The sequence below is a fragment of the Sesamum indicum genome, linkage group LG5 (assembly GCF_026168435.1).
Source record: "Sesamum indicum cultivar Baizhima isolate 11 linkage group LG5, ASM2616843v1, whole genome shotgun sequence".
Taxonomy (NCBI): Eukaryota; Viridiplantae; Streptophyta; class Magnoliopsida; order Lamiales; family Pedaliaceae; genus Sesamum; species Sesamum indicum.
In genome coordinates, this window is record NC_142661.1 from 19,678,809 (window position 1) to 19,701,535 (window position 22,727).

A 22,727-nucleotide genomic window follows, 5' to 3' on the forward strand; every position below is an offset into this window, starting at 1 on the left:
TAAATAACTAAAAATTTGCACAATAGCAAAAAATAAAACAAATATAAATTAGGAAGAACAAAAATAAGGCAAAATAAATGCAACAATTTCTATGATTAGTTTTTTCAGAAAATGAAACGTCGAATTTAAAAAAAAATTCACCAAAATACATTTATATTATTATTTAGGAATAATTACATTTACATCCCTTGATCTATACACAAACAACTCTTATTTTATGCATAATTATGGAAATCATCTATAACATCCAAAAAACAAAGGTAATTTGTTTAATGATATTAACATTTTCTAGAAGTGTATGTGCAATTCTCTAAAAAGATAGAGATAATTTGTGTAAATGATGTTGAGATTTTTAATAGGTAGGTATTTAATCTTTTAAAAATCATATATAAATAAATGATAAGTGAGGAATGTAAAAAAAATAATTCTTCATTATTATTATTATGGAGAATGAGGAAAGGGGCAATGGAAGATGGAAATCCCAAGAAAGCCCATTGTTGGGAACCTTGCGAATTCATAATGTCTGAGTGTCTGCCCATGGCCATATATACTTGTTTTCCACTCCACCAACTGATGTTACATTCTCCATATCATGAGGTTTGATTGTTTAATTTGCTTCTCAAGTCAAGGTGCTTAACATTAAACCACTTTCTATATCTGCTAATTCTAACACTTAGAAAGAAACAGCAAATGTGCATGCATGGCTACACACACACACACACACAATGGATACACTATACTTTGATGATCAACCACACACACCAATGCCGTCTGTCTCCACCTGTACAATTTACAAATCCAAGAGGGAGAAGAAAGAAGAAGCAAACACAATTTGGAGCCAATCTGAGTGACATATTGACTCAGCCAAACACACAAAACCACACACAACCTTTTATCCTATGTAATAATACAACATTACATTTCGGAGACAGACATGACACTACCGTCCTCCACAAATCTACCTCTCTCCATATCTTCAAGTCAATATCCCTGCCAATGAACCTCACAAGAAGGGAATTATAATATATATATATATATAGAAATTGCAAATATATAACATGCATCATATAAAACAAATATTTTTAATTTAGTTCAAAGGAATCCCAAAATAAATTTCAAATCAAGGTCAATGCATGCAATGTAATTTGAAGCGTCCTTTATTCAAATTTTGAACCTAAGTAATATATATAGCAAAAAAAGTATAGAAAAAATCCAAGTACAAGATGCATTTTTAGGGGACAATCTAATGATTCGAGCTCAAGATTTTTAGTGAATAATCTTGTGTTTGAATCTGTATCTACATGAGTTGAGTGTTGGCGGAAAAAATAAAAATCCAAGCCCAAAATACGGTTTTATGTTTAAATATATATGCGTGCTTGAGTTGCGTGTGTGTAAAAAGAGAACCTAAGCCCAAGATAAACCAAAGTTTTCCCCACACTCCAAATTTAGTAAGTTGAACAACAAAAGTAGAAATGCAACTTCCCCTCCAAATTAAGCAAGCATAGCACACATCTCTGTTTTGTGCGACAAGCAGGTGATGATACTTGTGTTGGAACTTTATGGGACCAGATCAAGAAGAGTGGGACCCACGACATTGGTGTTGCCTGAGCCTATACGTGTCGAGCCACGGTTGGGGACAAGGGTTCGTGCGAGTCACAGGTAATTTGATGAAGAAACATAATTGGTGACAAAGCCATCACTCATCAGCAGCATCCTGCAACCCCATTGGCCGCCATCTGTCCTAAGAGGGCTTCCACACTATTATGCAAGAATGTCAGCCAATAAGAAGTAGACAGCAAACCCCAATGCGATTATGCTGCTAATCATAAAGGGCGAAGTTTTTGCCACTTTTTTGATAGATAGTGGTAGAGTGTCATCTCACGTCTCTTTGTTCTTTGTGGAGCGAGAGTGAGTGAGTGAGTGAATGTGTTGCTGTCGAGCTTTTGCTAATTTTGAGTCTAAACTTATCTTTCCTTGGACAATAATTAATAATGTTGTTTCATGTTGTTGATGTTGTGTGTGATGTTATTTATAACGAATTAATTGTTTAGTCGAAATTATATGTGCACTGGGGATGAGAATGTAGACAACAATTTAGATTATTATGAATTTGCCTACTTTGAGAAACTCTTATTTTCTTTTATGATGCGTACCACAGTATAAAAAGAATTTTGAGGATGAAACTTTTTAGGTCCTAACCTCGTACCTTATAGGCTATAGCCGCAACCTCTACAAATCCAACCTATTGGTATGGTAGGAATTTTTGTCAATATTTACTCATTTCTTTTTCTACAGATCCAACCAATGGTACGGTAGGAATTTTTGTCAATATTTACTCATTTCTTTTAGGTTTATATCTCATGACCCGAAATTTTATAAATTCGAGCATTTAGTAACTACTGAAATAATGAAGTTGTGTTTTTTACAAATATATATACATATATATATATATGAATTAAATACTAAAGCGACATAACGATCAATTCTTAACTAATAATTAATTTCTTGAAGGAAATAGTTGACACATCTAAAAGCCAAATGAGAAATATAAATATGAGAGGGGAGGGGAACAATATTTGTTGCAGAGAAGTGAAGATTGGTTGATAGAGGTGCATCATTTATTATATACATATAAACACAGGAGGTATAGACCACATAATTAAAGCAGTAATTATGAATAAAGTAAGAATGGTGAATGGATGCAAAAATATATACGAGTTTAAAAGCGTGCAGGCAGATTAATTGAATATGGGATAACACATTACAAAATTTGTTATCTCAGTGCAAGCAAACCCATTTCAATTTTTGAATCTGCACTACTCCTTGCCAAATATGGTACACTAACCACCCAACCACTGCTCCATTCACTGCATGCATCAAATATATAAATTCTTATTTTTGAATCCTAAATAACTCCAAAATTAATTATTTCACAAAGAATTAAATAGGAAATTTCTGAAAAACTAAATGGAAAAATGCAAATATATATGGTATGGGAAAAGGGGGGGTGGGGGGGACAAGCATGATTGCTCAGGTAATAAAATGTTTCATCCAAGTTATACAACACATAGAATAGAGTTAGAGGGGGACATGAACATCAATTTTTAGTTTGCACACTGCTCTATATATATTGTTAAAAAAAAAAAAACACATCCGAATTCCTTTGCATTTTACACACACACACATATATATACTGACATGCCCATACTAATTATTAATAATAATATATTTTTGTTTATATATATATATAGTACATATTCTAATGTAAAATATATGAACACGCATGCAAATATATAAAAACAGAAAAAAAGAAGCCCATCTCACTCTGTCCATTTTAAGCTTTCACAGTACAGATGGAAAGGCGCTAATCTTTTCAAGTTTTCAGGCCGTAAAGTGCCAATTCCATTACCATTACCGACACGTTTTATTACAATCCAAAATCCCAATGCCTGTTTCTCAACTAAATTAGCAAAGGGGAGCGGTCAGAATTTCTGCTCCCTTGCCTTCTTACATGGGTCGTCATGATGATGACGAATTTATTAAATGATTGTTAATTTTTATTTTATAATTTTTAGATAACCAGATAGTATTTTGGGATGGCTCTCTCTCAAATTAAAACTCCGATAATGTCCTTGAATTATACATATTTTCATCCCCAATCAATTAGTGTACAAGTGTTTGATCTATAAATGGAGTTATGAAGGTGCAAGTGTGGCAGTATGGGCAATTCTTACAGCAGTGGGAGGCATGCTGCAATGATCCATGTAGTTAAGAATAGTATGTATCGATTTAAGGTTGGGTAGATCATGTCTACATGGGTTTTGGTAGTTTCTTCCCCACCAAAATTCATAATGATGTATGTCCATAGTTAGAAGATGTTGGGTTGAAATATTTATGAGCTCGTAGTTTGTTTTTGCAGTTTATAAGATGTTTCGATCTTAGTGTAATATAAATTTTTAAAATTTCTGATAAAAGATAAGAATATTAACGCTAATTTTATAGTTGATGCACGATCTAAGTTTTCAACTTATTATTAAAATTTTAATACTTATTTAATATGTGTGACCATTAAAATACAAAATTGAAATCACCAACATTTTATACACTTTACAGTTTTATAATTAATTATCAAAATATTTATCAAAAGTAAGTACGTGGAATAATGATGGATGAGGTTAGGCGTACCCGACCTAGCTGAGGATAGCACACAAATGATCAAGATAAAGTGATCAACGTTCAGGAATTTGTCAGTTTTATGAGCTCTCTCTACCTATGCACTTTTCCTGTCCAATAATTACCTTATTATACTTACTACGACCTATACCTATGTCTCCAAAACTCTAATTTTGATCAAGTTTGATTGAATTTGAATTAATTATATGATAAGTACAATACGTTTATCACATAATTGGTGTATAATTTAAGAAAGTGATCAACCATTACGATTGATTTAGAATCTAATTCGAATAAAATTTTTCCACCTATGCTTCTCAACCTAATTATATATATTCAAAAGATATATACGGTCCCTCGTCAAACATATGATCTTATTTACAAGAAACGAGTCTAAGATAAAATTTTTTATTCAAAACAAATATGATCATATCGAATCAACCACGTAACAAATATAATATATTTATTTATTATATAATTAATTCAAGTATGATGGGAGTTAGAATTTGTGGCAGGGTGTGAGAATTGAATGGATAGCATTAGGGGAAGCTTAATTGAAGTTAATTAGGGGAGTGTTTGGCTATGCTTATTTAAGTGATATACAACTTATGATAGCACGTCTTAAATAGAGTTTGGCAAAGCTCCACTTCCTAATAAATCTTATCTAATATTCTCAAATGTTTCAAGTCTTAATGAAAAAAAATAAATCACTTGTTCCAAAAGTGAAAAAAGTTATAAACAAAAAGTAGGTAATATAGAATTAATTAAGTCATATGAAATTGACCTCTCTCTCTCTCTCTGTCTGTCTGTCTGTCTGTTTCTCTCTATTTTACATTAGTAGTTATTACATGTAAGTAATTAATAATAATAGCTGGTTAGTGACCAATTAAATACATGCTTTAGAAAGTAGAACTACTTTTTCCACATTTAAAATGAACACGTAAACAATTCTAAATACATCAAACTCATTTCTTCCTTTTCATTAAGTTTCCACGGTAAGGAAAAATATGATTTTTTTCATGGTTAATTACTATAATTAAAAGTAAAAAATTATGGAGAATATTAATTAATTACGACTATGCAACGGTCCATTGTTGTTTCAGGCGAAATCAAAATGTTAACCAGAACCATGATGAATGTTTTGACATAGTTAAAATCATAGTGATTGTTGGTTAATCGTGGTCAAAATTTAAATTTTTACAGTAGTGTTGTATGACCGTGGTATGTAGTATTGATTTGCTGTGAGCTGTAGTCATTTATAATTTACAGAATAATTCTTTTTTTTTTTTATAGTACACTAATACTAACTTCTCGTTTTCAAGAAAATAAGAAGTTAAATTAATCCTTATAAAATATAAAAAATATCATATGGCTGAAAGTTTATAATTCTTCTTGCTCAATTTACTCAATAAATTTTATTTAATTTGATAAGTTAGATGAGGAGAGAAATGCAATTTAAGAAGTTGCAAAATTATGTAAGATTTACATCTTTTAAATGGTAAAATTGCATGTAAGCCTAAAGTTTGGAATAGTATCAACTATTTGCGCTTAGCCCAGAAAAAGGTACAAAAGTTTGTGGTGATGATTGATGGTGCACTGAGAAGATCTGGAGGATACAACACAGTAACTAAATCAATAAAATTTAATTAATTATATAATCTTGAGGGCTATTTCAATTTACAGGACAAGTGTATTATTAATTTAAGTTGGATGGAGTTAAAATTTAGAGGTGGTCCACACGTGCCCGTAGGCAATTCTTTTGTAACACGTGGGAATGCCGTTATTATATATGTAAAATCCAACCCAATGTTTTTGGGGCAGGGCCAAGAGTGGTGAAGCAAAAGGATTCCAGTTGATGCTTTGTATCCCTTGATAGCACAAATTTTCTCTCTCTCTCTCTCTCTCTCTCTCTCTCAAGTTATTTGGTAGTGTATGTATGTATGTTATGTGCAGAGGTAGGCACTAGGCAGTATATGAATACATAATAGCTTAGGGTGAAGGTGTATATACAGGGCAAGAAGGGGATTAGAAGCAAGATTCTTCTTTTCTTCTAAGTCGTCACATATATCAAGAGATAAAAAAGACAAATATATAAAAACCAAGCAGAGGGTGAGGCAGAGAGATATTTGAACAAAAATGGAGAAAGAGAGTGAAGTGAAAGCATCGAAATTCAAGAGGATTTGTGTCTTCTGTGGGAGTAGCCAAGGCAAGAAGAGTAGCTACCAAGAAGCTGCTGTTCAACTCGGCAACGTTTTGGTACTACTACTTGTCTTTTTTCAGCTTTGTTTTCCACATGGGCTGTTCATAAACCAATCAAATTCTTGTCTTGGCATCTCTTATATGGGTTCTTGCAAGAACTTGTTGTCCTGGTTGAGTAAACCCATGTCTCCGTTTTTCATTCTTGCATTAAGAGTTTTCAGGTTGTAGCTTTGCTGTTGGCCTGATTGTTTTTCGTTTATGCGTTCTCATGCAAATGTGTTGTTTCTCAAAGGCTTTCAAGCAGAAAGCTATTATCTGTGTGTGTGGAGAGTCCAAATTACTAAAAGCTCAACAACTTTTGGGTTCCTTCTTGTACATGGAGATGGAAAAAGATGAAGATCTTACTTGGTTTTTTGTCATTAATCTTTGGTTTGTATCTTGTACTATAAAACACGTCCTGTTGCTTTCATCACAGGCCTCTCTCAAATGCTTGCAATGAATACTTCTTCTCATCCTCAAATGGATAAGAACATATTATCTGAATGTACTACAAGTACTCCCACTGTTTTATCTGCATATAGCTATGGAAAAATCTTCTTTGTGTATTAAACTTCTCCTCCTTAACAACATTAAAAGGGAGGCTAGCTGCTCACATAGATATGTTAAAGTTAAACCCATATGAGGCCACTTGAAAAGCCTTCATTTTGCTCAGAGCATTGGAACTTTAACCCAATGTGTGTTTGTGTTTCTTAAGGTTTCTAGGAACATTGATTTGGTCTATGGAGGAGGCAGCATAGGCCTGATGGGATTGGTTTCACAAGCTGTTCATGATGGTGGTCGGCATGTAATTGGGTGAGCTTCTTTTTATCTTACATATTGTAATCCATATCCTTGAATATTGGCCTCAAAAAGGTGTGAGAAATAGCAAATGGGAGCTGTTAAATAAATTGAGTTTACTGTTGTTATGACATGTTTTGCTTAAACACTTTACTAAAACTGATCTTTTTGTCATGTTATTGTCCCCTTGCAGGGTGATTCCCAAGACACTCATGCCTCGAGAGGTATGTCTGCTATGGTTAAAAAAGTCTTGACCCTTTTCTTCTTGATGAATAATTTAACTGTAAAAACCCCACTAAAGTAGTATATTGCAATTGTTTTCCTCTTTTTCTTTCCATGGCCGCAGTCACAGTAGTTCTTGTGGTATATTCTTGGTTGGTTTCTTTCTTGTTTGCTTTCATTTTCCCTTTCTTTTTTAACTATCTTCTCCCTTCTTAACCTTTTCTTGGCTCTAAATTTTTATTTTCTAAGTTAAAAAATGTGATTGAATTCATTTCTCTTCTGTTCTTTGTTTCTGCTCACTGATTCTGACAAAGTGAACGTCCTCCCTGTTTCCTGCTTGGTCCTTGCTAGCCTTATCCACAGAATAGACTCACTTAGGTATCTGGTTTTTCACCAAAAATGTTGTCATTTTTGGACTACAACATTTTTCTCTGATTTTGCCATTTCTGTTTCCTTAGCTCTAACCATTGTTATTATCGCTTGTATTTTTCGATCTTGGCCTTTTCCCTGATTTAAATTCCTTAAGTTGGTCCATGCATACATTTTCATCTTGTACTGCATCAACCACTACTTGCTTCTGGAGTTGCTGACTCTGAAATTTCTTGCATTAGCCCAATGTTTTTTCCTGCAAACACCATCATTGCTTCACTGCACAACACTTAAAACATCATGAAAACTTTTGCCCCCATTTTTAGCTTTTATCAACATTTTCTTGCTTTATGGAATGCTGTGTACCCCTTTTGCAGTTAACTGGTGAAACAGTAGGGGAAGTGAAAGCAGTTGCAGATATGCATCAAAGGAAAGCCGAGATGGCTAAGCATTCAGATGCTTTTATTGCCTTACCAGGTTGGTGTAAACCCCTGCCCCAATCAGTACATTTTTTGCCAAATATTCCAAGTCAACCTAACCAAACTGATGCTTTAGTTCTTTCACTATCTCATATTTTTGCCCCTCTCTCCAACTCAGAGTTCACAGTCTCATTCTCAGTGCTGCATCATTTCTTTCTTGATGCTCTGTCAGTTTCAATAGCATACTTTTTTGATAAATTCAAAAGGAAGCAAACAGTATAAAATCAATTTTTCTTGTACTAACTTTGCAAGAAACCCATTGTAATAAATTCTAGTTCCTGTGCAAGTCTACCATTTCACAGAGTGAATAAATACTCAAGTACACTACCGTTCTACCCTGTTTGTATAAGAGAAATCATTACTGATAGGCTTGCAGAGGATAATGATTAATGCCTCTTATTTTTACTAAAAGATGAGAAAAATGAATGCCAGTTTTGGGAAATGTAGAAGGACTGTCTGGGGCCATCTGATTCTCCTAATGTGAAACAAACATGCCTGTTCCAGCTGAGCAGAGATGCACTAAGCCATTAATGATTATTCTCCAACCATCATCCAACTCTTTACTCAGACAAGAACATTAATGTGTCCCACAATTTATGTGAAAATTGAAGGCCTGTTTGTCCCTGTCACAATCACTGATCAAATAATTCAAACTTTTAAGTAACCATGTCGAGTTTAATGCATACAGGAGGTTATGGAACTCTGGAGGAATTGCTTGAAGTCATAACCTGGGCTCAACTCGGCATCCATGATAAACCGGTATACCTTTCTTGATCTGTAGCTCAAGAATGTTACTCCATCTAACGATTGGGAGACCCTTTTGCACTAAAAGATAGTGACTTAAAACGACTATGTGGCGTTTTTGCAGGTAGGGCTGCTGAACGTGGACGGATACTATAACTCGTTGCTCTCGTTCATTGACAAAGCTGTAGAGGAAGGTTTCATTAGTCCGAACGCTCGCCACATTATCGTCTCTGCTCCTACAGCAACGGAGCTGGTCAAGAAATTAGAGGTGATCAATTGTTGAGCTGAATGAAAGCAGCTAATGAAATTGTTTCCACTTGTCATGGTACATTAAGGTTTTATTGTTTACATAAATGTCTGTAATTTGTAGGAATATGTACCACGCCATGAACGAGTTGCTCCGAAGCTGAGCTGGGAGATGGAGCAGCAGCTCGGTTACTCCCAGAAGTACGATATTTCCAGGTGAAAAAATGGAGTCTGCAGCATAGAGGGATATCATTGGCATTGCAAGAATTAAGCTAACTTGGGATTTTTAAAATTTTTGTTGTGGGGGAAATCTTTTTGTAAATTTCTATCTGGAAATGACCTCTCTTTATATGAGACTTACCTATTAATTTCCCTTCACATGGAAATTTAGTTCGAGTTGCAATTTGTAATATAACTAGTAAAATCTATTATGTAATTCCCAAGCTAATATCAACTTTACTAGTTTTGTCCTATGATGTTTTGTTCTTCTTGATCTCTTCTCAAACGTATACGAAATTATGCTTCTGCCAGTACAAGAAAACACAAAAAACACTAATGGTATTAAAAATTTAACAGCGACAAGAATTGTATTCGAGTACTTAACGCTGCTGATTGGTAATAATTACTTGATGTGATTAATGGAAGTAGTAGGGTACATCATGTTTCTCTAAGAGACAATCCTGTCGTTGAAGAATGAGCAAACAAATTATATGGTCCAGAGTTTCCTGGTTTAGGATTCTGGGTGAAGATGGAAGAGTGGTGGGCATCTGGTTGGTAATGGTTAACTTGCGAATCTGCCTACTTTCATCATTCATGTGTTCCACATTTGCAGCAATGTAAGAACCAGCTGGACCATGTGGTTTCAACTCATTCCATCTCTAATGCATTGTTTGCTGTTGAGATTCGACCAACTTTAATTTGGACATTGACCCCAACGCCATAGATGATCTTTGTTGACATGAAATTTTAGCTTTACACAATGAAAGCATGGTGCCTAGAGCTAAGGTTGTAGCCTCAAAGACAATTAATTGCTGCGTGATGGTATTTTTTCGTTGAGACCAGAATTACATATAGAATTCAAGATTAGCGAGCCTAAGTTAATTATTAAAAACTAGAAATAGTGGATGAGAAAGATGATGTCTGTCTGGGAGAGAGAATGAACAGAAGAGAGATGATTGAGACAAGATGAGAAGAGTGTGGGGTGTATAATTTAAGACAAAATTATAGGTAGGAATGGTCCCATGCATGCTGCTGCTGCTGCATTTCAGTTTCATTTCATATCATCAAAATGTAGTGATCTTGTTCTTGCCAGCAGAATAAAACAAGCGCATTTTGGTTGTTGAAAGGTCTAATCAATGCCCTCTCCTCTTCTTAAATCATGTAGCCTACAAGTTACAACCTTATTCTCCTCTAATTTTCTCTCTCTTGCAGACAACAGACAACCATTTCTGTCTTTGTAAAATGGCTTGAACGTATTTTTGTTTAGACCCAAAATTAAAAGAGGAAAAAGGGGCCCATTAAAATGACAATGAAAATTCATTTCGGAAATGAGAGGTTGATAATTAGGTTGGGCCACAAAATTTGATAAGGACATTTTACACAATGTGTAGGTCTCCTCGGCTTTGCATGCCCACATCCACAATAACAAAACATCTACAACCAGGATTTGCTTTTTCGATTAACTTGTAATTTTACAATGATATATGTTTATTTTTATAATAGTGTATTATATTTTATTTCGTATTTATTGATTTAGATTATTAATGTATTAAATTAACTGTAAATTTAAATATATTAAATGATGCAACAAATTGCATTCTATTAAAAAAAAAAAAAGAAAGAAAAAATCCACTTGGAGACCTCCCAAGACTGTAATTTATTAAACCTATGTCTTAATTCAAACTCCAAATTTTGAGGTTGGTTGAGGAAACTATAAGTTTTTTAAAATATTAAATAATATTTTTTTTAATTGAGCTTCTAAGATTATTTAGAAAAAGTACAGAATTCTTAATTTATTTATAAAATTTTAACAAACTTTTTTATCATATTAATAGCAAAATTGATATTGAATATCTTATAAGCTCTATTAATGCATGTAAAAAGCTCATGGATAAAACAGTTTGTGGATTTGAGTTTCTTGGTGGGTCAAATTCGATGCAAGTTTAAAGATGGAAACTTACAAAAAAAAATTAATATTTCAATGCCCAACTCAATATGTAATATTAAAAAAATTAATGTTGGAAAGGGAAAGCACAAAAATAAGATAGCAAGTTGTGTTATAAGAATGAGTAAAAATAAGTATATATGGCATAAATTGTTTATGTATGCTAAAAAAAAAATCATCCCCTTGCATGAGGAGCCAAAACTTGAATTTATAGTCGAAGTCCCACAGTAGTATAGGAGTCTGGTTCCCTACCTAGGGAGTTGGGAAGGTAGTTGCCAGTAGATAAATTTCCTTGAATTTCTGATTTGTTGATTTGAGAAATCTAAAGAAAGTCCGATTTTATTGAAAGTCCTTGGCAGAATAAGACTCCCACTTCTTCAGGAGTTCATCTTCCCGGATCTCTGTGTTAGGTTTTTCTCGAACAATATCTGCTAACCTAGACAAGTGTTTTGCTGGCAACCAAGGTGATGTTGGGCCCCCTGAGCTTCCAAGAGACCAATTCTTCTTTTGAGTTCTAATTTCCTTGGGACTTATTTCAGGAAAAGGTTCATGGGACTTTTTGGAGGACTCTCACCCCATTGAGTACCTTAATATTTAACTGATAAATAAATTATACATGAAGCCACTTTATATAAATGGTATAATTTTTCCACCGCTAAATTTCATTAAATTTATGTTTAATTTTTTATCCTCACGATTTCAACATTTTTCCAATATTTGGAGAAATTACCAAGGCGAATTTACGAACGTACCCCGACGACTGTATCCTTCTTCTCAGTAACAAAAACGGCAAAGATTCCGCAGACCGGCAAAGCAGTCAGCGGTTGGGCAAACACCATACGTCATTCTCCACTCATCTCCTGACACGTGCTTCCCCTGGACTTCTAGAGTCAACCTCCTCAGCCCGTTTGTTGTCTTGTAGCTGTCAGCATAGAGTGGGCTCACTGGGCTTTTGCAGTTTAATTTTTTGTTGCAATTAAATTCATGCTATTTTCAATATTTTACGAATTTAATACTTAAATAATTATTAACATATAATGTTTTGCATATGAATGTAATATTTATAAGACCATCAGCCACTACAAGGGGTGTCAGCATGAGGTTTATTTTTTAAAAAAATTATACATAATTTATTAAAATAAATTGAACCCCAATAAAAAATTAATGATTCGTAAAAAAGGACGCGCAGGGCGAGTACTTTTGTTTTATAAATATTTGCAAATTTCAATAATTTAAAAACCAAAATTGCAAATTAAAAAAATATATGACATATTTAGTATCCTTAAAAATAAAATGGCTAAAAATCAAAGTACATAAAATACAATACAAAATTGGATTTACATCCTCTTCATCCTAACTTGTAATGTGCATTTTCACACATTGAAAACCATGTTTTAAATAAGAATTGAAAATATATAAATCTGATTTAAATTTATTATTATCCATAAAATACATAATATCATAATGTGAGTCTTAAACAACTATTCTAAATAATAATAAGGCGATTAATTGTATAAATAAAATTATTATTTAAAAAAATAAAAAACTTATTTTAAGATGTAGTTGAAATTAAATGGGAGAATGTCAATATAGAGACAGATGAAGCATATGCATACCTCGTACGTATATAATATTGTTAAGGGATAATTACATCATTCTTGAGGTGTGTTGTAATTATACTTAAATTTTATGTGATTTAAAAAATTATATTTAATACCTATAATATTTATTTTTATTTAATAAATAGATCTATTCATTAGTTAAAATTCAACAGAATTTATTGATATCAGTAAAATAATTAAATGAAAATTTGTATTTACTTCGATTGATATATTACTGACTTATTATTGATAACCAAACGATCCTTATACATCTTCATTCTTATAAGGGTAGTTTGTCTCAGAAAATATTTATTTAATCTACAATAAGTCCGTAAGTCAATCAGTGAAAAATATAAATTTTTATTTAATTTCTTTTGCACATTTCAGCATTTTTCATGATTTTTTACTAACAGGTTGATTTATTTGTTGGACAAAATCAAATATAAAAAATACTAATTGTAATATTTTAAGTAATAAAACATCAAAACATAATTACATTAAATTTTAAATAAGAGCAGCTTAATAACTATTGGCGCAACATGTGCGCGATATGCTAGCCTCATGAACTCATCACTTCTTACTTGTCATTTTCTAACTTGTAAATTGTGGCGTTCATAATATTTTACACATTATTAAGAGACTAATTGATTACTATTAAAAAAATTTAAATTTTATTATAAATAAGTTATAGGTTGAAATTCAAATATATTAAAATTTGAATAGAGTAAGTTGGAATTCATTATAAATTGATATCAAATAATACTAATTAAGAAATTAAGAAAAACGTAAGTGATATTTTAAAAAAAATTAAATTAAATAAAAATAAATAATATATATTTATCTATATATAATAAGTATGTGGCGGTGGGCCATCACTCCCCACCGGCTCACTTTAACACATCTATATATATTTTTGTATTGCACAAACACATATGCTTAACACGCACACACAGTAAACCCCTCCATTTTCGGATGAGAGCGAAACAGGTAAGGTTTTAATAATTAAAATTTTTATTAATTTATATAATTATATTATTTGGTTAGCCCATTTACTAAATATAATTTATATTGATCGATATATTGTTTAATTAGAATATTTCATGAATTGACTATTTAAGTTGGTGGTGAATTAAATATCTCATTTGATTTAAAAATGTTATAATTGATTGATCAAATTATTAGATTTGTTAAATTTAATTATTGTTAATCAAATGATAGCTATATGTATTGGTGTTTAATTAAATTATATAATAACAAAAATTAATAAAAAACTTCTAGAAATATTCGAAAATTATATTTAAGAAATATTAAAAAATTATATTTGAGAAATATTATGATTTTTAAAAAGAAAATGAGATTATCGTGATGATTCAATTCAGGGATGTTATTTAAGAACGATTATTAGAAAGATAAAAGGGGTACGATTAAATGAATTCTTATGAGTTAGTTGATAAATTAAAAAGATATTTGAGAAGTTTAGAAAATTTATTTATTTAGAAGAAAATGGAATGGAGGTCTAAATTTCGATATAAATGAAATATTAAAAGATTGGTGGAAATGTACGAATATTATTTAATGTCTTATTACCATTTATGATATTCTTAATATATTGATTATATGTATAATACTTTTATTATAGGACATGACTACAAGATAGAGGGTTGAGCGGTTCTTTGTGTTAACTGAATCATTTTGAGATTTGAGGTAAGTATAGTTAATTGGATCTATATATATATGTATCTACTTGTTTACCTGTGCACTTGATCATAAATTTTCATGTACTTAATTGGATTATATGGCTGTCTCATGAAGTGGTTGTTATATGTTTTGGCTATGTTGTGTGATACATGTAGTGAATAAAGTTGAATTATGGAGATGATCGTAACATGCTCCTAATTGATTGATTTCGTTGTTAGATAGAAACGAATGATGGAGTTGTTGTACATGATTGTGGCACATTTTCATTTGATGATTGACTAAAAACAAATTGTGAAGTTGTCAATGTGCAAATGATACACTGAGATGAGTGTCGAACAAACTAAACTATGGAGTTGATAAAACATAAATAATTTATTGAGATGGAAAAGATGGCTTACCTAACCTGAGCATATTCAATGGTTTACAATGACGTGATGTCATTAATGATGACCTGTGTGCTGTCATGATAATGCGATATATGATATGAGAAAAATGAATATATAGCTAGGTATCATGGCGCGAAGAATACCGGGGTATTTCGGATAAGGGGAATATCCTATGCTGTTAGCTACACATTGGGGTGGTGTGAGAGTGCCATGTTTGGTATGATGACCTGCGCTTGGATTGCTACACACTTGACCAGTGTGGGGATATCACATACAATGCATACTTTGTGATGTTGATTGTATGACATTGACTAAGATGATTAGAACAGGCAAAACCACATAATATGATTCGGTTAGGCTAAGCAGGGCTCAAAAGAGATAATTAAAAATTAAGAGAATTAAACTTTAATAATGCATGAATCACATTGAGTATGGTGTTTGATTCTGATATTAGTTTCGATTGATTATTAGTATTATTATTTCATGACTTCATGAAATTGTGACACAAGTATCGATTGATTGGTATAATCGAAATTGCAACTTTGTTATTATAAAATAAATGCTGGTTGATTGTTATCGTTGAATGAAGTGGTCTTCTGTTATACATGCCTATATATGTATATACATATATAGGCTAATTAACTAGTACTTACTGAGTTGGCAACTCATCAAATTTGCCATGTTTTTTTTTCAGGAGATAGGTCATGCTGTTATTGTGAATAGGTGGGTCAGTTGTGACATTTAAAGCCAATATTTTTGGTTATGAGAATATTAAATATGCTAGTCTCTTGCCCGGTTTGCATTTAAAATTTTATACAGTTAGTTGTTGTGTTATTTTTCTTTGAGTTTTGTATACGAGGGCATTTGGAGAGAGTAAATATTATCTTTTGGATATACCTGTTATCTCTTGATACATTTATATATTATATTGATAAATGAAGATATCTTATAAGAGGGGTTATAATTAAAGAAAGTATATAATAATTAATGGTATTTAAATACAATGTGGTAAGGGGAGCTACATAAATAGCCTATTGTAGGTCCATTGGTCCAAGTCCATGTTCATGCCCTCGCAATGAATTTAGTTTGTAGACTCCACCAATATTATGTTCAAGTCAATTGGATAACTAGCTAGTTTCCAACATATAAAATAGAGTGAACCTCAAGTTTATTCACACTTGGAATATATTTTTTATTGTGATTTTTACAACTGTAATATATGTAAATCAGTCATGTCAATATAATTTATAAATTTATAATTCATTAATTTAAAAATCAGTCACTAGACAATTTAAAAAAACGACGTTTGGTGTGTCACAAAATCAACCCAATTTAAGTAAAAACATGCATGTCCTTAGAGTCTTTTGTCGTTACTATTTTTAATTATTTTCTGAGCCCCACATGCAGTACGTATATTGTTATTTGTTTTTTCGTCCAACCACTGATCAGACATTTATCCTAATAATAACCATAATTATATATTTGCATCATACAAACACACATTCACATTTTACACTCATGTGTGTTGCTATGTACAAGAAAAAAGTGTAATTTTAATCCAGTAATTGAAGGCTCGACATTTTTCATCCTACAAGAATTGAGTTTTGTAATTTAATTTTATAACTTTAAAATCTTAGCAAGTTTAGTTTTTTTTCGACTAATTTGATATGAGAATTACACGTAATTACATATGACTTAATTAAATTGCAACTTTACTTTTATAAATCAATTCGTACAAAATTAAAAATGTCTAACTCAGTAATTCATGAAAAACTAAAAATAACAACTCTCCTTGAAATAGAGGATAAAAATTAGAAAATATTCGTTGCCTTATGGGAAGCGGCAGTATGGAGTGAGTGGGCATAGTCCATGACATAATGATTTCAAGACTCTTGGAGGCATATGGCAATTGGCAATGCCCTTAGTCACATTCTAATCATTTTCTTGCATCTTGTGCTTTCCTTACAACTAATAAACACCTCTCTTTTCTACTATCCCATAAATAATTTCTACATAAGATGGTGCCCCCTCAATCAAAACATATTAAATTTAAATATATTTTCTATTTTTTTAGTTACATTAAAAAAATAAATAAAAAAACTAATTTATTAGTTAAATATAATTAAATAAATTAGACAGTATCATTAACCGTCATTTATGAGTACAAAACTCTCTTTTCTTTTTAATTAGTATACATAATAGGAATTAATTAGGCCATTAATATGTAAAGATGGGGAATTTCCCAAAAAATCCCCAAACTCATGACCATGAAGAAGAAAAGATGAGAAAAGTGAGAGTAATTAAAAAAAAAAAGAAAAATATTGTATTTGCATTCGTATCATGAAAGAACACTCTGTTTTGAATATTGATAATCGAATTGACTCATTTAAATCATATTTTCTAATTTAAAAATTGCAGTATTAATCATTTACATTTTTGGTGCATCATGAAAATTTGTAAACAAAAATATTTATATATTTGCATTAAAGAAATTAAAATTTTCAAACAACTAATACATATATAGTTTGTTCATGATGTGATTATAAGGAAAAATGAGTAGATGGACGTAATCTTGAAGAATATATTAATTAATGGGTGGGAAAAAAAAAAGAAAATACAATTCTAATGACGACATCTTTGGACCCCCTCAACATTTTTTAATGTTCATTTCCTTGTCTACCGACTCAGACTGCCTGCCTTGCTTTTAGGGCAACTATTGACTTGCCTCAATTAAGGAAATTAAGATTAGACTAATTAATTAATTAATTAATTCCACTGTTTTTTTCACTAACTACAATACCTTGATCCTTTCAAACTCTCAGGACAAAATTAATTTAATAAAAACTAATACAATTACACTAATGAACAAGTATCGAATTGAATCCAACAAACAGAATGTGTTTATTCATATTATAATTATTAAACAAATAAAATAAATTACCACATGCATTAGTCTATATTATTACTCAAGTCTAGAAAAAAGCAAAGGGACAAAATGGGTAATGATCAGCAAGGGGAAAAACAGTGGAAATTGTCTTTGTTTATGATTAAACTAATAGGTTTAATTTTTTTTTTAAATAGTCGTTTGTGTTTAGGTGGGGATTTAATACTTATTCTTATATATTTAGTAAAATTTAAAATAAAAAAATTTGTTAGAAGACAACGCTTACCTTCTTACAATCGAAGTAAGTATAAATGAGGAATACGACTCTCTTCACGTCAAATTCTAAAATTATGATGATATTGAATATTTGTTAATTTGAGGAAAAATAAGTTAAATATTTGTTGAATCGACATTATATGTTGACCAGAGCCAGTTCATAAAACATAAAAGATTCATAAAAATTTTATATTTGTAATAATATTTGAGTTGGAAATATTGAAAAAAAAAAAAGAAGTAAAATTGAATGAACTAGACGAGCAGAGTAAGAGTGATACTAGGTAGTAGGTTAGATTGCTTTAAGATCTTTGTTGTTGTGCTGGCTACCCAAAGTACATTAGAAGTTTCTTCAGATCCGAAGAAAAAGGTAAGAAATATTAATATATCCTTTTGATTCAACAACAAAAGCAAAAAGTAAGAGTCATAGGTTACAGTAATAAAACTCTTCAGGTGAAATTAAGGACAAAGGAGAGAGAAAACAAAAAGGACTTTTGGCAGAGGACGGTTTGGAGAGAGAAACAAGAAAGATTTTGCTTTCTGTATATAGAGTGGGAGTTGAGTGTAAGCATGGAAGAAAAGCTAGAAGTGAAAGTGTAATTTTGCCTCTTGGTTGATTATTTCTTTTTTTCATCTTAAATTTTCCGTAAATTCATGATTTGCTTTGAGTTTTTATTTGAAAAGTTGAGTACTTTTGGGTGAGAAGTGGAAGAGCAGAGAATCTGGAGGAGGGTTTTCAATTTTTTGTAGAGAAGAGTTCATTTTGTCCATGTAGTCTTAGTTTCTTGGAAAAGATTTTGTGGGCTTCTTGCACTGAGATGAAGAGTTTTTAGCAGAGCGGTCAGATTGAAGAAAACGGGATTTTCTGGGTTCCGTACAAGGATCATTTGTTTTCAGACAATTGGGATTCTGATTTTCCAAGATTAGGAGTTTGGTTTTCTAGGAAAAATGTGTTTTTTGGTGTTCCTTCAGATGGGATTGTTTGCCTGCCGGTGACAATTACTGTAAGAAATTACAATTCTTTTTGCTAAATTTACTATCGTTGGTATGCTTTGCCTTCTCTTTTTTTTTTTTTTTTTTTTTTTTTTTTTCTGCTTTTGCATGAGTTGTTCATACCTGTGTCTCAGAAATTTGTCTTTAATTTTGTGACAGCATTTACTTATTATGTCTGCAAGAGAGGACACGGACTGAATTCTGGGTTTTGATTGTTGTGGTGTAAAATTCTTGGTTCCAATGATTACCTTTATAGAATCCAAAGGGAAAATGAAAGAAACAGAGAAATGTTTGGATTCTCATTTGTGGCATGCCTGCGCGGGTAGCATGGTGCAAATGCCGCCGGTAAATTCTAAGGTGTTTTACTTTCCTCAAGGTCATTTAGAGCATGCTTGTGTGAAAGTTGATATTGGGAATTATCCTACTTTTCCATCTTATATACCCTGTAAAGTATCTGCGGTTAAGTTCATGGCAGATCCTGAGACTGATGAGGTTTTTGTGAAAATTCGATTGGTCCCGATTGCTGGGAATGAAGTTGATTTTGATAATGATGGGGCTATTAGGCTCAATGGTACTGAGAATCAAGACAAGCCAACGTCGTTTGCAAAGACGTTAACTCAGTCGGATGCAAACAATGGTGGAGGATTTTCAGTGCCTAGGTATTGTGCTGAGACAATTTTTCCTCGGCTAGACTACTCTGCAGATCCTCCGGTTCAGACTATTCTTGCAAAGGATGTTCATGGGGAGATTTGGAAATTCAGGCATATTTACAGAGGGACACCGAGGCGGCATCTCTTGACAACTGGATGGAGTAATTTCGTAAACCATAAGAAGCTTGTGGCAGGTGATTCAATTGTGTTTCTGAGGGCAGAAAACGGCGATCTTTGTGTTGAAATCAGACGTGCAAAGAGGGGAATTGGTGGCGAACCTGAAATGTCATTGGGGTGGAGTCAAATAGGTGGCAAAGGCATTGTGCCATGTGGAGGATTTCAAGCACTTCTGAGTAAGAAGGAGAGCAATTTGACTAGAAACAGGAACGAAAATGAGGGCGGGAGTTTGATAAGCAGGGGACAGGTGAAGGCAGAAGACGTGATTGAAGCTGCAACTCTTGCTGCCAGTGGACAACCCTTTGATGTGGTTTACTATCCTCGAGCTAGCACTCCCGAGTTCTGTGTAAAGGCCTCTCTCGTAAAGGCAGCAATGCAAATACATTGGTGCTCAGGGATGAGGTTCAAGATGGCCTTTGAGACGGAGGATTCATCGCGTATAAGTTGGTTCATGGGAACCATATCATCAGTCCAAGTTATTGATCCCATTCGATGGCCTAATTCGCCTTGGAGGCTTCTCCAGGTTAGTTTTGATTTCTGTTTGTTGTAACTTGTTTTAGCTTAGTTCGTCGTTACTTCTCTGAAACAATTGTGCTGTAGGCCTCAGTTTGTGGTGCAAAATGTTGTCCCACGGAAAACTGTTTCCGTTTTGCCAAAGCATACTTGCTCTATTACTACGGATCCTAAATTATCTTGCATATAAAGACATGACCTGTGATGCATATCTTAAGTTTATAGTTTGATTATTCCAGAATCTTGTTAGAGTCTTTTAATTTTTTGCTTGCTGAAAGATGATAACTGCAAATTTATATTCTCATCGTTTAATGGATTTCTTTCGGCTGGGGACCGGACAATATCTGCTAGGAGTGTTGGAACATCCATGTATTTATAAAAGTGAATCCTTGTAGGTGAGATGGGATGAGCCTGATTTACTTCAAAATGTGAAACGCGTGAGCCCATGGCTGGTGGAATTAGTATCAAACATGCCCACCATCGATCTCTCACCTTTCTCACCTCCACATAAGAAATTGAGACTCCAGCAGAATCCAGATTTCCCTCTAGACGGACAACTTCCTTTGCCAGCATTTTGCGGCAACCACGTTCGTAGGTCTGGCAACCACTTGGGTTGTCTTGCCGACAAGACTCCTGCTGGCATGCAGGGAGCCAGGCATGCTCAATATGGTTTATCATTATCAGATCTCAACCTCATTACACTGCAATCAGGTTTGTTTCCTGTTGGTTTTCTGCCTCGCGATGGAGCTTCCGTATCTAGTGGAGACCCCAATTCCGTCACCCTCAAGCCTGGCAGTAATGAAAATACTACTAGTCTTCTAACCATGGGAAATTCAGCTCAGGGATCAAGAGAAAAATCCCATAATGAGAAGTCAGCCCCATTTTTGCTTTTTGGTCAGCCAATAATTGTCAAGAAACAGAGTAGCTCCAGCGACACTGTCTCCACCATCCCTGCTGACAATAATTCTTCCGATTGCAATGCTGATAGAATTGGAAATACTTGTGATAGATCCATTTCCACTTTTCATCGGAGTGATGTCCCCGAGCGCTCTTCTTGTGAAGTATTTCAATCGGAACTAAGGTTAGAGATTGAGCACTGCAAAGTTTTCATGGAATCCAAGGACGTGGGCCGGACTCTTGATCTTTCTCTGCTCGGTTCCTATGAAGAGCTGCACAGGAAATTGACAGACATGTTCGGGAATGAAATTTCGGAAACTCCGAATCATGTCCACTATCGAGACACCGCAGGAGTAGTCCGGCAACTTGGTGACGAACCATTTAGGTGAGATGTTTTGTTCTTTCTACTCACACGAGTATCATTGTCTTCCCTAAAACTTTAAACTTATGTGTGTGTCCCTGTTGCAGTAACTTCATGAAAACGGCGAGAAGGTTGACAATTGTTGCTGATTCAAGCAGTGACAACGTAGGTGCTTAGATCCGTGTTCTAACCGTAATGTTGAGTTTGGAATTTGTTCCTTGTTGGGAACATGACAGAATGAAATTTTGTCCTTGGGATCCAACATAAATTTAGGAATATGTTTGGGATATCTAATGTTGGTTGTTTTTCTAGTGTTTGTGCAGGCAATTAATCCCCATAATCAACAAACAGTTGAAACATTATTAATAGTTTTATGTTTGGAACAAAAGTCATATGGTTACTATCTTGGACCTCTCATAAAATTGATGCAACTTTTCCTGTTCTCGCGCCGTACGTCTTGCTCGTTAACTCATTTTATTAAATATTAATTATCGTGGCACGATGTTGCTGTTGTTGTGTATATATAATAAATATAACGAACACAAATTTGAAATTATAAATTTCAGTCTTATGCTATGTATGGATATTTGTCTTATTTTATATAAGTATTTTTATTTATTTACTACTTGAATAGATATATTATTCAGTGGGAGATGGGTTATTGCAATTTATTTATTAAAAAATAATAAATTATTAATTGTTTAGATTTGGACACTTGCCCGGTGCACGCACGTACGTGTGAGAAGTACGTTGTACAAGTGGGGTCCACTAATAATATGCTCGTATGTGGTAGGCGTCACCCTGAAAACTTCAACTTCCATAAAGTCGTGTTGCTTGCGGATTGAAGTTTTACCGCATCTC

General features: G+C 33.0%; 2 protein-coding genes across 3 annotated transcripts; both read left to right on the top strand.

Annotated features, from left to right (window-relative positions):
• The first annotated feature begins 5,993 nt into the window (after window positions 1–5,993).
• On the top strand, window positions 5,994–9,742 carry LOC105161382 (cytokinin riboside 5'-monophosphate phosphoribohydrolase LOG3). The gene is made up of 7 exons (XM_011079045.3): window positions 5,994–6,429; window positions 7,127–7,224; window positions 7,403–7,433; window positions 8,178–8,277; window positions 8,968–9,038; window positions 9,148–9,291; window positions 9,394–9,742. Exons 1-7 carry the CDS (start codon window positions 6,310–6,312, stop codon window positions 9,487–9,489), a joined length of 660 nt encoding a protein of 219 aa, XP_011077347.1. The 5' UTR covers window positions 5,994–6,309; the 3' UTR covers window positions 9,490–9,742.
• An 8,810-nt stretch (window positions 9,743–18,552) lies between these two features.
• Window positions 18,553–22,269, top strand: LOC105161384 (auxin response factor 18). 2 transcript variants are annotated; one of them, XM_088880538.1, is made up of 4 exons: window positions 18,553–18,645; window positions 19,428–20,618; window positions 21,004–21,890; window positions 21,974–22,269. In XM_088880538.1, exons 2-4 carry the CDS (start codon window positions 19,509–19,511, stop codon window positions 22,041–22,043), a joined length of 2,067 nt encoding a protein of 688 aa, XP_088736664.1. In that variant the 5' UTR covers window positions 18,553–18,645; window positions 19,428–19,508; the 3' UTR covers window positions 22,044–22,269. The 2 variants fall into 2 exon arrangements, with proteins under 2 accessions (XP_088736664.1, XP_011077348.1); XM_011079046.3 differs by lacking the exon at window positions 18,553–18,645 and adding an exon at window positions 18,677–19,279.
• Window positions 22,270–22,727: the final 458 nt, after the last annotated feature.